Source organism: Pseudochaenichthys georgianus, chromosome 16 (genome assembly GCF_902827115.2).
Source record: "Pseudochaenichthys georgianus chromosome 16, fPseGeo1.2, whole genome shotgun sequence".
Classification (NCBI taxonomy): domain Eukaryota; kingdom Metazoa; phylum Chordata; class Actinopteri; order Perciformes; family Channichthyidae; genus Pseudochaenichthys; species Pseudochaenichthys georgianus.
Window position 1 is genome coordinate 18,518,352 of NC_047518.2, and position 15,224 is coordinate 18,533,575.

Here is a 15,224-nt window from a genome sequence, read left to right on the forward strand (position 1 = left end):
TGGCTCTGCTTGCCTACCAGAGTGTACAGAAACAGAGCCCTGCAACTGAGACTCCTGAATTTAACAATCAGGCCTACTGGGAAAAATGTGCATTACCTAAAAGATGCCGGTTTGGTTGGGGCCACTCTGTTGATAGTGAGTCGTAATGGGCCTGGGTAGAACCATAATCTGTATAAAAGTAGGTTAAGTGTCTATCTGCCTTCAGCAGCCATGATTAGATTCATACAGAGGTAATACTTATTATGACCACTACACTTTATTGGACAATGGGTAACAGTGAGAAGTGAACCCCTTAACAAAGTTAGGAATATTATGAAACAACAACAATTTAGTACTAATCTGATAATAGGATATGCATGGAATGAGTCTACTATGTAAAACACGATGCACTGTATTTCGATAACCATATTTTGTCAATGGATTGGCCAGCAGGCTCTCTGGTAAGCATTGTGACACAGCGCCCCCTGTCTCCGCTTTCTGCTCACTGTGCGCCGTCTGTCAGCGTCGGCCTCAGCAACAGACTCCTCCTCCGCCATTTTTGACTGTAAACATCCTGCCGATTTTAAAAGGACAGCGGTGAGCGGGAGGAAGGCGACTGGCGCCATCTTGGCTGTTTTAATGAGTACAACAGGGGAGAATTCGCTGGGAGAAATAACATAATCATTGGGATTTCATCGTAAAGGGGGTGCTCCCGGTAAGTGTGCTTGCAGCTGAAATATTTTCGGGTTGTTTTGTGTGTTTTACGAGGTGAAATAAGCATGCACGTTTGTGTGGATTTATTGCGGCCTTCACTATACAGGGAGCCGTTAGCCACCAGCTAACGATACAGTTGTGCTACTAGAGGGGGGGAAAGTACGATTAGGTTGTGATAGACGCCTCTTTCCGGTTTCTTTACTGTTGTTTCATTGGCAAATTGTGGTTTGTCCACCGTTTTTAAATCTATAACTCTATTTCAATTAACCTTAATCTGTAGGAATCGGCTTCAGTGCTCATTTTGTAGTTAGCTGGCGGCTAATTTAGTTCATCCCACTTGATGGCGCCGACTATTTACTGGCGCTGACCAACCCCTTGGCGCCCTAAACTCATCGCATCGCATTTATTGCACACAAACCACGCAGAGTTCTTTTAATCAACTGGAAACAGTAAAAGTGTCGGTTACCGTAGGCAGACATGTGCATTTCTAATGTTTGATTCTCTGGTAGGGAAATAGGCGGAACTTGAGTGAAGTCGGCGCTTGTTTTGTTTAAAATCTCATTTTCAGAATCTCATTCCGTGCTTTATATTTTTTTACATTCAATGAGTAATGTGACAAACTGTTTAAGTTAACATTTCGTCAAATTAAGCAGCAAGAGACACAACGAGTGCATTTTATCGATGTTAGTGCTCGTTATCCCATGAGGCGAGATAAGATTAGCAAATGTTGTAATGAAATACATTCATTTGGAATATAGTAGGCCCAAATTCTTTTTAAATGAGTTGCCGGTTATAATGAATTAAGAACCATCTATGTCTAACATTACGTTTGCCAAAATCATTCAACGTTGAAGGGGGGTTTGGGCTTAACGTTTCTCCTCTTTGCTGAAGAGGGAAAATATCCCCGTGTTTCAATTCATATTGCTCAATCTCTAAATGTGTTTTGGCGGTCTTTATTTATTTGGATTTCTTTCTTATGCCAATATAAACAACACTTTTCTTTAAAGATTAGTTCGATGTTTGATAGCCTGCTTATTCTGATAAGTGCAGTTCCAGCTGTTTTCTTCTTCAGGTTTGCTTTTAACTTCCCCCAACATTATTGAGCACGATTTTCTGAAAAGCTTGATGTCAGTGAAATATTCAAACTGTTCATAATAACAAGCATATATTCTATTAAGAAATCATGTTCTCTAATCATGAACTGTGATAATTAGCTAAAGTTATGTTAAAACGAGATGGTTTCGCAAATGCGTCTAAGGAATAATATTGTTTTTTAAGTTTGGCCTTTCTAGAATCACTTTTCTCTGTGCATAAACTAATCAATATTCTCTTCCAGGTGAATCATACCTCTGTGTGAGCCAGGGGAACCAGGGCGATGTTTTACGCCCACTTTGTGCTCAGCAAACGTGGGCCGCTGGCCAAGATCTGGCTAGCGGCCCATTGGGACAAAAAGCTGACCAAGGCTCATGTCTTCGAATGCAACCTCGAGAGCAGTGTGGAGAGCATCATCTGTCCAAAGGTAAAAAGACAAAAGTGCTCTCTCTGCATCCTGATGTTCCTGCTTCAGTGCTTCAGCTCACAGTGCACGCTTCAGTGTTGCTTTAGCCCAGGGTTGTTGAATGGCTTTTATTCTACTGTTGATGATAAAGAGCTAAATAACACATTTTTCTACCAAATAAGGATAAATGAAAACACATATGAGCGAAATGTTTTTTGCCGATCCTTTTTAAAAGATTTCAATTAATCCAATGATCTAAAAATAAGGCTTATTTGTTATTTAAAAGTATTTAATCCATCTTTCAAAAGTCCTAAGATGTGAACACCTTGAAGTTTATGAATAATTTATTTCTGGTGTTGCTCGGTTTTTAAATGTCTCAAATCTAACTTGCCTTAAGCTTAGCCTCTGCAAATCAGCAAATTGTTGAGCCTTTGTAAAATGTTTTATTTTCACTGTTTTTTTTTTTTAAATCACCTCATTTCTGTTCAATGTTGTACTCTCATGACACAGTACAGTCTTGTTTTTAGATGAAGGTACCCTACTAACGCGACATATCATTGTTCCATTCCACACCTTTTTTACTCTTCTTAGGTCAAGATGGCGTTGCGTACGTCAGGCCACCTGCTGCTCGGGGTGGTGAGAATCTACCACAGGAAGGCCAAGTACCTGCTTGCCGACTGTAATGAAGCCTTCATCAAGATCAAAATGGCTTTTAGACCAGGTAAGCAAAAATGACAAGTCAAAATAGTCCTTGAGCACAGTGCTTTCTGTAATGTTCTTTTTAAATGAGTCACATGGCTGATATACAAAAATATGCAGATTCGTCTTTGACTTTGTGAAGCAAAGGGTCATGGGAGAACAGTTGCATGGTATAACAACATTACTTGCATGTACCTTAAGGTGTGGTGGATCTACCTGAGGAAAATAGAGAGGCAGCCTACAATGCCATCACCCTCCCAGAAGAGTTCCATGACTTTGACCAGCCATTACCTGATCTGGAGTAAGTTGACAACATTTACTGATCTGTTTTCCACCCATCATCATTTGTAAATTGATGTTTTATGCGCACCGGCTGCTTCCTCATCCTCAATGCTTTTTCCAACAGTGACATAGATGTGGCCCAGCAGTTCACCCTGAACCAGAGCCGAGTGGAAGAGATCACAATGAGGGAAGATGTTGGCAACCTCAGCCTCCTGCAGGACAATGACTTTGGTACAACACTATACATCCATTGTATATATTTGATGTCAACTCCTACCATACACTGCATATGTATGTGTAGATGGTAGTATATTTCAACATGATAAAAAGGAAAACATTTTTAACACAGCATTTACTGATCAACATTTTAAATCTGTGACTCATCTCTAAAAAATAACTTTCTCTACACTTCAGCTGACTTTGGTATGGATGACCGTGAGATGATGCGTGATCCCAGCACGTTTGAGGAGGATATCATGCACGGTGCCTCAGCCTCCAACCTTTTGCTGGAGGCTGAGCCAGGCCCAGCTGCTCTCCCTGAAAAGTCCAACCACATGGAGTACGACGACTTCGGGGACGCCTCCTTGGGCAACACTGATGGGGGAATGCTTGGTGAGATTTTCTATGGTTCATTTATATACTTAAAAAAAAAAATCTGAACATTGGCTATATTAAACTACAATTGAAGTTGTTTATTACAGGCATGAGAATCACTCACCTTTCGGCCAAATTCGGCGTTTTGAATCCAAAATAGGTCGTTTGTGTGATTCATGTAGATCTGCAATAAAAATATTTTTGGGGTATGGCGGGGGGCCTGGGACCCGGAGTAATCTGCGGCCGCGAGCTGTTATGTGCCATCATGACACGCATGGTGTTCTTTTTTTATATATTATAATGCAGCGCGAGCTGTGTGCTCGAGTCTTCCTGCCTGTCGGCTCTGCTGCTCCGCGATGATGGTCTAGCTTCAGCAGCCACATTAGCTACGGGTGCGTTCGTTAATATTAACTGTGCGGTCCGGAGTCACTGTGGTACAGACTGGACCGCTGGTGAACAGCTGTTAGAACGGGCCGGGCAGGTGTTCAGAGCAGAGCTCCCTGTCGGAGCGCAGAGCGTGATGTGCACTGAAAAGTGTTTCTGTCACAATATTATCGTTTAGCTAGCTAGCATACATTGTCACTATCTGCTAACGTTAGCTTTAGCCTTCGTTTTCTAATAGTTTTTTTTTCATAGGCGATAAACGGAGGTGGTATAAGTATAGATCTTGTACTTGAGTAAAAGTAGAAGCACTCAGATATTGTACTAGAGTAAAAGCAGAAATACTCAGATCTTGTACTTGAGTAAAAGTAGAAGTACTCAGATCTTGTACTTGATTAAAAGCAGAAATACTCAGATCTTGTACTTGAGTAAAAGTAGAAGTACTCAGATCTTGTACTTGAGTAAAAGTAGAAGTACTCAGGTCTTGTACTTGAGTAAAAGTAGAAGTACCAGAGTGTAGGAATAGGAATACTGTGTTAGTAAAAGTACTGCATTCAAAATGTTCCTCAAGTAAAAGTAGAAAAGTATTCTCATCAAAATATAGTGAAAGTAGCGACAGTAAAAGTAGTCGTTGTGCAGATTGGTCCATTTCAGAATAATATATATGATATGTTTTATAATGATTGATCATGAAAGTGTTCTCAAAGCTGGTAAAGGTGCAGCTAGTTTGAATGACTTTGTATACTGCAGGTGGAACTAAAGTCTGATTCAACACTTGATTAGATTTCACATCATTCATCCAGATCTGTGAAGTAACTAAAGGTATTAAATACATGTAGTGGAGTAAAAGTACACTATTTACCTATGAACTCTAGAGGAGAAGAAGAACAAAGTAGCAAAACATTGAAATACTTAAATAAAGTACAAGTGTCTCAAAATTGTACCCAAGTATAGTACTTGAGTTTATGAATTTAGTTACTTTACACCAGATGCCATAAAGATCGAAAGACTCAGCCTTGCACAGAGGCATGACAATAGATTTTCAAAATGCTCAACAGTGCTGCCAAAATTATAAACTGACTGCTACACAAATAAAATAAATGCTTTTATATATTTCTATTAGATGTGACTCTTTACCATTTCTGTTATTATTATCACTGCTGCTTTAGTTGTTCTGACTGCTAAAATCCTCTGTTATTCCTCATTTTAAAGCCGATATGTCGGGGGGCTCGGGTCCTTGTCACCTTTTCCATACCTGATGAGTTTGCATCCCTGATAATACTTAGTAAGGAGGTCATAATATTTTTGACTCATGGCTGAAGTTAAGTTTCTCCAGCTCTCTCCAGGTTGGCAAAATGCATCAGATTGATGCTTTAAAATATGGAATATTCAAAATGTTCTTCCGGGGGAGCATGCCCCCGGACCCCCCTAGAGGGATAATATCCTTCTCACCTTTTTCACCCCTGACCTGTTTTCATGCCCGTTATTAAGACTTTTACGATTTAAGTAATAGAGTTAATCCTGATATATATTTTTTTTCTTTCTTTCTTTTTCTCCAGTTGATAAGCTACTGAGCTCTGAAGATGGGGGAGGTATCTTTGATGACCCTCCAGTCCTCACAGAAAGCGTCATGATACCTCCAGATCACGGAGACGACGAGGACGACTTCGACAACCTACAGTCACGTAAGTAAAGTTGACTTTGTCTTATTGCACAGCGTATGAAAAAGTTAATGCTGCACTTTCTTCTCAATCGTATTGCTGTAGTTGGTGCACACTATAAAACTGCACATCGTATAATTCAGCTGAAAACCATGCTTAGTTGTGTGTTATTAGTTATATGCACACTGTGGCATAACTTGCATGTTGATGGAGAACTTCCATTTTGTTTGTGTGTGCAGCGGGTCCAGAGAGCCCAGACTCCGGCCCAGCAGAGCCCCTGCCAGCCATGGCTGACCAGACAGAGCAGACCACTCTGGTTCACAATGAGGAGGAGGCCTTTGCCCTGGAGCCCATTGACATCACTGGTAAGACCCTCCCATAACCTTCCTATAGAGATGTCTGCATCTAAACTTCTTATTTTTTCTATTTTTGTATACAATTCAGAGTTAATTCTTCTTCTCAAAAGCAATTCTGCAGAAAGTCTCATCTTCAAGGTTCCCATTTTTTTCAATCTTCCACAATTTCAACAATATAGCAAACGCAGGAAGATAAAATAAAAGTGCATGAAGATTATCAATATACCTTAGTTAACCATCAGAGATGTTGCTGTACCTTTTCTAACCTATTAAACACTACTGGTTGTATTGTGCAGTTGCAGGCAACGTTGCAAATATGCACAGGACTGTTTTTTAAAAAAACGTGCAGCATTGACATTCAATTGAAAATGAATCCTTTATGTTGTGGTAGTGCTTTATTTACAACAGTTTCCGAAATGATATATTTTTAATGATGGAGTAACAAAAGCAAAGCAGTCATATAGTATTCATTTGTTCCTTCACTCCACAGTGAAAGAGACCAAGGCAAAGCGTAAGAGGAAGCTTATTGTAGACAGTGTAAAGGAGCTGGACAGTAAGACCATCAGGGCCCAGCTGTCGGACTACTCGGACATTGTCACCACTCTGGACCTCGCCCCTCCCACCAAGAAGCTAATGATGTGGAAGGAGACCGGAGGGGTGGAGAAGCTTTTCTCTCTGCCTGCTCAGCCCCTGTGGAACCCCAGGCTGCTCAAGGTAACAATCGCTTGGCATAAATATGCATTTGTGGATACAAAAGTACACGTAACTATTTGAATCGTACCAGATCTGTAAATCACTGACAAGCAGTATTACCACTCTGGGAACAGTAATGAGCAAGCCACACAGCGGAGGTCTGATTCTCCCAAGTAGGTCAGACTCATGCACTGTTTAATAGAGGAGGAGAAGGAAGATTTATTATTTTATTGTATCATTCATTGACATTCAGTTCAGGCTGTGCGATTTTAAAAGGAGAACATTGAAGGAGGTGGAGAAAGGGATTGGTTTCTGTCTTTTTTCCCCTATCCTCCCACACCCACAAGTTACCCTTCCAGAATACTGAATAAGAAACGTGTTGATGCATAATTGAGCAGAGTAGACTTTTCTTTTTGTCTAGCATCCGTCCTCCCTAACACTCCCTAAACTTTATTATACAACCGACTTTGCATAAAGTGTTCTGTTTTAAAATAAAACTCTTGTAGAAGTTTAACTTTTAAAGTGTTTGGTGTCAGATGTTCACCCGCTGCTTGACGCCTCTGGTGCCGGACGAGCTGAGGAAGAGGAGAAAGGGCGGCGAAGCAGACAGTCTGGATGAGTTCCTCAAAGAGCTGGAGAACCCAGAGGTGCCCAGAGAAGAGGTCCTGAATCCGCACAGAGATGTTATCGGTAAGACACGCTCGAAGAGACGAGGGGAGGTCATATCCCAGTGCAGACATGTCATGAGTTCTGTGAGGGGGGAAAGGGACCAGTGGCAGAAGACGCCATCAGTTATTAAGGCTGTGTTCACATCCACATTTGACTTTTCATTAACAATCTCCCTTATTCTTCCCTCAGACCAAACTATCATGGAGGATCCCAGCATGATGTCAGCCTCTGTGATGGAGGGCAGCAGGACCACCCTGGACGAGACCGTCATGCCTCCTCCCTCCACCCCTCGCGGGGTCAAACGCAAGACCATGGACAAAGAGGTCTCTCTACCTGTGAGTACTTGTCACCTTCATTCTTCTGTCTCAAAACACTGCAATTGAGTTTGCAAAATGTTTCCATAGCACTTCCATAGAGAAAAAAAAAGATGTTTAACAGCCTCTAATGGTTTGATTATTCCACTTAAATCAGGCCACATTGATCTAATCTATTAATGAACGGAGCTATTACGCCATATGGTGGCTTTCTTTTTTTCTTAAATGATGTTTTACTTATTTGAATTCTGACGCAGCACACTCGGAAATGCTCACAAATCAAGTAAAGACTGCTTTCCTCTCTTTCAGATGGCTCCCTTGGAGCCGCAGCAGGTGGCCGACCGCTCGGTGCTCACTCAGGGGTTAGACGCAGTGGACCTCCCCCCAGAGGAGAGCAGCCTCAGCCTCACACAGCTCGTCCCAGAGCTCGACCTTCTGGAAGAAAAGGATAAAGACAAGAAGGATGATAGCGACGAAGAGGAGGTGAGGGGCAAAACTTTCTCTGGTTAACTGTATTCTGAATGAATGATTTGATAGTGATCAGGGTTCCCGCAGGGTCTTAAAAAGTCTTAATGTCTTACATTTGATAATCTGATTTTAAGGCTTTAAAAAGGTCTTAAATATGACCAAAACAAATAAGAAAGGTCTTAAATATGATTTAGTAGGTCTTAAGAATGATCGTATTTGAAAGGTACTTCTGTGTTGCGATCGCGTCTAAATGTGTTTTGGGGGAAATGTCCGCGCTGCAAAGTAACCAGTACGGTAAGAGCCTTTCAGTTCCCCCCAACAATTTGTATTGAATTAAATCAACATGGAACCAGTAATCACTAACTTTTGTTTCCCCCGGCCCCTTATTGGAGAACACCCAGCTAGTAACCAAGCAACCAAACCTCAGCTAGCGGCAGTCAGAAACTCATGTATCTTCAAATCTACTTACAAATAAATATGGGGAGGTGTAAGTTCAACCGTATTTGGTTGGAAAACATCAAATGTAGTGCTTGATTGAAACCAGTGGAGGGAACGTGTTTGAAGCCCGCTGCACCTTTTGCAAAATAAATTAGCGTTTGTTTTGCTAATGTAGCGTTAGCTAGTGCAGCGTTGGCTAGTGTAGCAGCTCCCGCAACAACACCGGGGGACCGCCGGACGACGTTTGGCTCTACGTCAACCAGTGTTTCCGCCAGACTAGGGCTGAGAGGGCGTCCACCCCGAGAGCGGGGTGAAATTAGTTAATATTAATATTATATTAATATAAAATATTAATATTTTTGTATGCCCTCGGCTTGCGTTCAGGGCAAATATGATTAATTGCACAGCCCTAACACACACACACACACACACTTTTTGTCTAACACGCTAACACAGGTCTGTGCTGTTATGTTCAGTCATTGTTATGTTGAACATGAATACATTTACTTTGCAAGTAATTATGGGACGTATTTCTTCTTTCATAGCAATTTTCCTTCATACTTTCTTGCTGTGAAATAGGTCTTAAATTCTATTCAAAGTGGTCTTTAAAAGGTCTTAAATTTGAGTTGGCGAAACCTGCAGGAACCCTGAGTGATGCATTCTGGTAGTTAGTTTTTTAAGAAAATGTGCTAGAAGAGAGCAAGTAAAACAAAACGAGTAATTATTGCAATTGTTATAGTAGAGACTACACAAAGGCAAGAGTGTTGGGTTCTGAGTATGGGCCATTTGATGCTAATGATGGTGTGTTTGATCCACAGGAAGAGGAAGGTCAGGCTGGAGATCAGGATCAGGAGGAGAAGAGGTGGAACAAGCGAACCCAGCAAATGCTGCACGGACTCCAGGTACAGAAACAGTTATTTACGACATTTATCTGCATTTTTATAAAGTAGACTGAAACTGTTGTCATAGACTTTCTTTGTAAAACCCTGTGATTGCATTTTGGTTTCAGAGATTTAACCAGGATTTAACTTTTTATCTGCCATGTGCAAAAGAGTTTCTCTTTATATATTTGAATAAAATAACACAATTTGGAAAGCTTTATTCCTGGTTTTATGGAAACATTTTGTGCTTTTTACCCCATAGCGCGTCATGGCCAAGACTGGTGCAGACTCAGTCAGCCTGATCGAGTTGTGCCGGAACAACAACAAGAAGCAGGCTGCTGCTAAGTTTTACAGTTTCCTCGTTCTCAAGAAGCAGCAAGCCATCGAGATCACCCAGACTGAGCCCTACAGCGACATCGTTGCCGCCGCTGGACCAAGATTCAACCTTATTTAGACATTGGAAGAACAGACGCACTCTGCTTGCAACAGACATACTTTTTTAATTACTCAACTATTTGCCTGTCAGCCCATTTTTTTCTGGCGGAGGGTGTAGTGGGAAACGGGTTTGAAGCTTTTCAAATAAAGGATTTTACTGTACTACAGGTGGAATCATGCAGTATTCATTTGGTTCAAACAAAGTGAGAAGAATGTTTAACAAGTATATTTATAAAGCATCTTTTTTCAGTCACCAATTTGTAAGCTTCTGTTTTGTAAGTAAAACTTCCATTGTCTTCTTATTTCACAAGTTTCATACCCCTCGCACCTGAATCATTGCAGATTTTAGATAAAGAGCCCTGTATTTTCACATGGAATCCTGTATTGACTCTGTACATGTTATGGAAAGGTACTGTTTTGTTGCTCAGAGGTGTAACCTGTCCCATCTTCTCCTTGTTGCACTTGTTCTTTCATGATAAACAAAACAATTAATCTGTCAAAAATAATTGTGAATCTTAGCTGGCATTAAATATCATGTTTCAGATGTTGATAATTCAGGCAGTTTATCACTTAAGTTTTATGTAATATTTGTTTTGTACCTTTTTACGTTTATGCTTATTCACCTTTTTTGCATTATGTAACTAGGTAATGTTCTTGTTACAGTTGAGTTCAGTATCCCACCTTTTTAGTCTTTGGGTAACCTAGTTGTGATACATCTGTAAAGATTTGAAATAAAGTGTTTTAAGTACTTGGTTAATGGTCATTATTCACTTTTAGGGTCATTTTCTAATAATGGGCTTCATAAAGCTAGACATGAAGAAAGAATCAACACATATCAATATAGAAACCATGTTTATTTTTAAGTGTATATGTGTGGTCTGATTGCTCACAGTAGAAAAGACAATGGCGTCTAATTTCCCATTCTATAGTCGTACACCGAATTGCAGTGGTACTAAACCTACCGGAAACAGGATGGATAAATACTTAATTTATCCCAAGTTGTGATATCGTTTTGTCACAGTAGCATTTTTGACAGTTGTACAAGAACGACAATTTTCTTAAAAATAAAATACAGCAATTAATAAAATACAATATATACATATTTACAGTAGAAAATACATATATTCAGCAGAGTATCTAAGAATACACACTATAACATACAGAATACTCTCCAAAAGACCAAGCTACCCAGGGGTGCCCAACCTTTTTTGAACAGAGAGCTACTTTTAAAGTTGCCAGTCTGCCGAGATCTACCAGTCCAAATAGAGAGACGTAGCCATTACTGACAGCCTACTACCAGGTAAATACACACTTCTACTTGTATAAAACTGACCTTTGTACGATTAATACCTCATAAAATACTGCAGATCCTTTATCTTACCTCGGCTCTTTCTAATCTACACACATACAAGTATTTAACTGAAGTTACACAACAGTGTTGTTGATACAGAGTTGGAGTTTATTCACACGTCACATACTACAGTGGGTAATGTTTTCAAGAAATATTGAACAGTGCTGCCACATGACACAGGGAAAAAAGAAAAGACACTGAACCCTTTCTTTGCCATTATATACAAATAGTGTTGCTTCAAAAGTATAAATTAGGCTTACTAATAAAACTCAGATCTGAAGCTACACAGGAATCTGCTGCAACAGTGCAATAAAAAAGACAAAATGAATAGAATCAAACCCTTTTTTGTTGCATTTTAGTAGAGTATAAAAATAAATGCCTTTAATAGGATGCAAGCAACACTAGTTTCTTAACCTGAATTGATGATAGACTATAATCAATTTAAGTTTGCATTCTTATACCATTTTGTACAATAATTATAATGACTAAGTTCAAACAAACTAAAACTCACAGCTGATTAATAACGGTATCTAACTTGAGTTTTTATTATATCAAAAACCTGTTGAAATGCTACTGTTGTTGTTTACTGTCCCCAAAAGCGCGTCGGCAGCCTCCAGGAATGCTTCTTTCACAACTTCGCCATCTTTGAAAGACTTCATATGTTTCGCAAGAACGTGACTGACACGATAAGATGCTATGGACTGCTGTGCATTTAGCTGTCCTTTCAGGTCCCTCCCCTTTTGGGAGCGTAGGTCAGAATTAGGAGGGAATTTCGTCTCGTAGCGTTTGTGCACTGTTTTGAAATGCCGCTCCTAAATTACCCTTCTTCGATAAAGCCACGCTCGCATTGCAGATGAGACAGATGTACTTTGAATTGGAATAGATACAAATAATCATCCTCCCATTCGGAGTGAAAATTATATATTTTGGGCTCTTTTGCTTCTGCCATAATTACGGTCTTGTGTGTGTGTGCGGACTGTCACTCCTGTTGACACGGACAACGTCAGCGAAATAGTGCCCACTGCCCACCAGCCACGCCCCGACACATGGGGTCACGCCGGCCAATCACAAAGCTTTGATGCGTTCAAGTGCATTATTCTGGCACAGGAAGATTATGTTATAGGACATTAACGATAAAACAGAATATTGTTGTTCTATTTTTAGACACATCTCGACTGGTTGGGCACCCCTGGGACAGACGCATATAAACCATAGACTGATATAAACATGTGTCTCATATATATTTAAAAGTGTGCACCGCACAGTAGCTATTAAAATGTATCCTGTTACAACACGAGCCCGTCTGACTTCCAGTCGAATAGATCAGATCAACCGTTGATTAATGTTATTAATGTTTTGATAAGTTTCCATTTGTATGATTAAAAAACGGTCTTAATTCGCTGCTACATCAGAAATAATTGATTTATCCCCCAGGGTAAAGTATATATGGTGTTATTGCATTGTTCGAGATGTATCATATCTCTCATCTATTGGCCAATTAAAGGTGGGGTAGGTAAGTTTGAGAAACCGGCTCGAGATCGCTAGAATTTGAAAATACACAACCGGAGAAAATCTGCCACTTCCTTACAGAGCCACAACACACACGAACGCGCACATGACCAATGAGGGCACGAGATAAGTTTGTGCCCCGATGGAAGGCTGACAGGCAGGTAGGCCATGTAGGTTGTACTTTTTACAGTATTACGGCTTCTATAGATGACATTTTTTATGGATTTTTTGCCAAAGCACTTAAGATATTCATTGCTATCGGGATGTTAAGAGCATTCCATGGAATATAACAAAAAGTGTATCTCGAGCCGGTTTCTGAAACGTACCTACCCCACCTTTAATATACTAAAATACATAATTTCCCTATCCACGTACAAGCTATGTAATTCTTGCGCGCTACTATTTTCAACCAAAGGGGAATCTGCAGAGCCCCTTTGTTTCTATACGGACAGGAACACAAGCGCATCTTTACCGGAAACGTCCGTCCCCGAACAATTTCCTCCCTTTTTCCGCGTGTTGCTGCTTCAATATGGCTTCACGTAAAGAATCTGCTACAGCTTCTACCGCCGTTATGGCTATTCCAGCCGGCACGTTGGACTCTCCTGTCAACCAGATCCAGATTGAGGGTTTGGTAAGTGTTAACTATGGTGCTGTGTAACTGCGTATTGAGTTTTGGTTAAGGACGGCAGATAAACCGCTTCCCAAGTGTTGCCAGTGATGGCCGGATGCTAGCTAAAGTGTGAGCATCGTCATGGCGGACAGATAACGTGTACAGTGCTCTCTTGAGCTGTTTCATACTTAATGCGTACTGCGTTATTCAAACCATTACATTACTGACTTACGTAAATAATAATTCCTCTTACAGCCTCCCAACCGGCTAAAAGGTAATAATAAGCTAACAGTATTGTATGTGAACGTTAGCTTTTGGGGAGCTAAGGAGGCGTTTGATTTTCAAACCAGGACCTCCCTGAATGTGTTCCCTCCCTCAAAAGTGTTGTTTAGATTAAGAAGCATTCCTTTTCTAGACTTAATGAGACACATACAGTGACTTAATTGTTGTAACCATACTTAATAATTATTTTAGTATACCAATGCCATAGGGTTTTTCTACCTTATTTGATGCACGAGTTTGATTTACCATGGCCTTTTTAAATCGTTCTTGATTTGTAAAAACATGTACGGTTCCTTTATTGGTCCCACGTATGAAACAACCCCTCTATTAGCACCTACAACATATGAATAAAACAACTGTGTACATTGATTTAAACAAATCTCCCCCCAATAACAAGCTGACATGTCTGTGCCCCCTCTGATCTGTCCCTACAGCACAAAGAAACTCATCCATGTTTGTTCATGGTCTCTAGTATGTGGTGCTTTCAGCAGAAAGGTTATTGAATACTTTGTTTCTACTTCTGTCTGATGTTCCCCATCTTCCAGTTGTTGGTCAGCTGTTTGATAATTGAATATGATATGGAAACATATTTGGACAAAATGATATATCACGATACACAATTACATCGTCTAAATTGACCTCAACAAGCACAATCTGATCAAACTATTGTCTTGATAACTCTGTAAACATAGTCGATTCATAGCTGAATAATGTATTTATTCTTCATAATATCACGTGGAACTATTATGTTCAATTTACACAGGATTATACAATAATACATTTAGTATTTTTTAGATATATTGTAATTCAATGTTAATTGATTATCAGGATAGAAGATTGTGGCCTTATTACTACACACATTGTGATTTGATGGTAATTTTCTGCACCTATTTTCTTGTTTTTTTTTAGCTGACATGTTTTACTTTGAAATTATTTATTGCTTCTTTGTTTTTATTAATCTCTTAATGGATGTTTAACAATTTTGTGACCCATTTTAAAATGTAACTTCCCACAAACTATACATTGCAGTATTTTTATTCTGTAGTACCTCTGTGTAAACGGTAGAGGACAAACTTGCTTCACAGCCATGCACTGATGTTCTCCCTCTTCCTGGCGTACACCGTACTGGACACAAAGCAGCTCATTTACCGTGTGTTCCCTGAGCACAGTATCAGGGCCTAAAGTTACCAGCTGCTGCTTCCTTCCTTTTATCTTGCACATTAAAGCTGCCCTAGAGTCAAAGGCCCTAATTTCAAATCTAAATAGTCACCTCAATGTGTATTATTTAGACCACTAATGAGATTTTCCTAATTTATTTCCCCAGACTTATCAACCATTTTTTATCGCGACACTTGAACTAACCACAGTGGCTATCCGTTTTCATTTGTGGCCTCATTTGGATTCAGACGG

General features: G+C 40.0%; 2 protein-coding genes across 2 annotated transcripts in view; both read left to right on the forward strand.

The window, feature by feature from the left end:
* The first annotated feature begins 555 nt into the window (after nucleotides 1-555).
* Nucleotides 556-10,810, forward strand: LOC117460941 (double-strand-break repair protein rad21 homolog A-like). The gene is made up of 14 exons (XM_034102578.2): nucleotides 556-694; nucleotides 2,030-2,212; nucleotides 2,783-2,912; nucleotides 3,092-3,191; nucleotides 3,297-3,403; nucleotides 3,587-3,784; nucleotides 5,707-5,832; nucleotides 6,048-6,173; nucleotides 6,655-6,878; nucleotides 7,394-7,547; nucleotides 7,716-7,861; nucleotides 8,150-8,323; nucleotides 9,565-9,648; nucleotides 9,890-10,810. The coding sequence occupies exons 2-14, from the start codon at nucleotides 2,069-2,071 to the stop codon at nucleotides 10,079-10,081; spliced, it is 1,905 nt and encodes a 634-aa protein (XP_033958469.1). The 5' UTR covers nucleotides 556-694; nucleotides 2,030-2,068; the 3' UTR covers nucleotides 10,082-10,810.
* Nucleotides 10,811-13,400: 2,590 nt separating this feature from the next.
* Nucleotides 13,401-15,224, forward strand: part of LOC117461277 (eukaryotic translation initiation factor 3 subunit H) — an 83,088-nt gene continuing 81,264 nt past the window's right edge. The window contains exon 1 of the mRNA XM_034103096.2: nucleotides 13,401-13,553. Coding sequence (XP_033958987.1) covers nucleotides 13,452-13,553 — 102 coding nt within the window. The 5' untranslated portion in view covers nucleotides 13,401-13,451. The remainder of the gene's footprint in view (nucleotides 13,554-15,224) is intronic.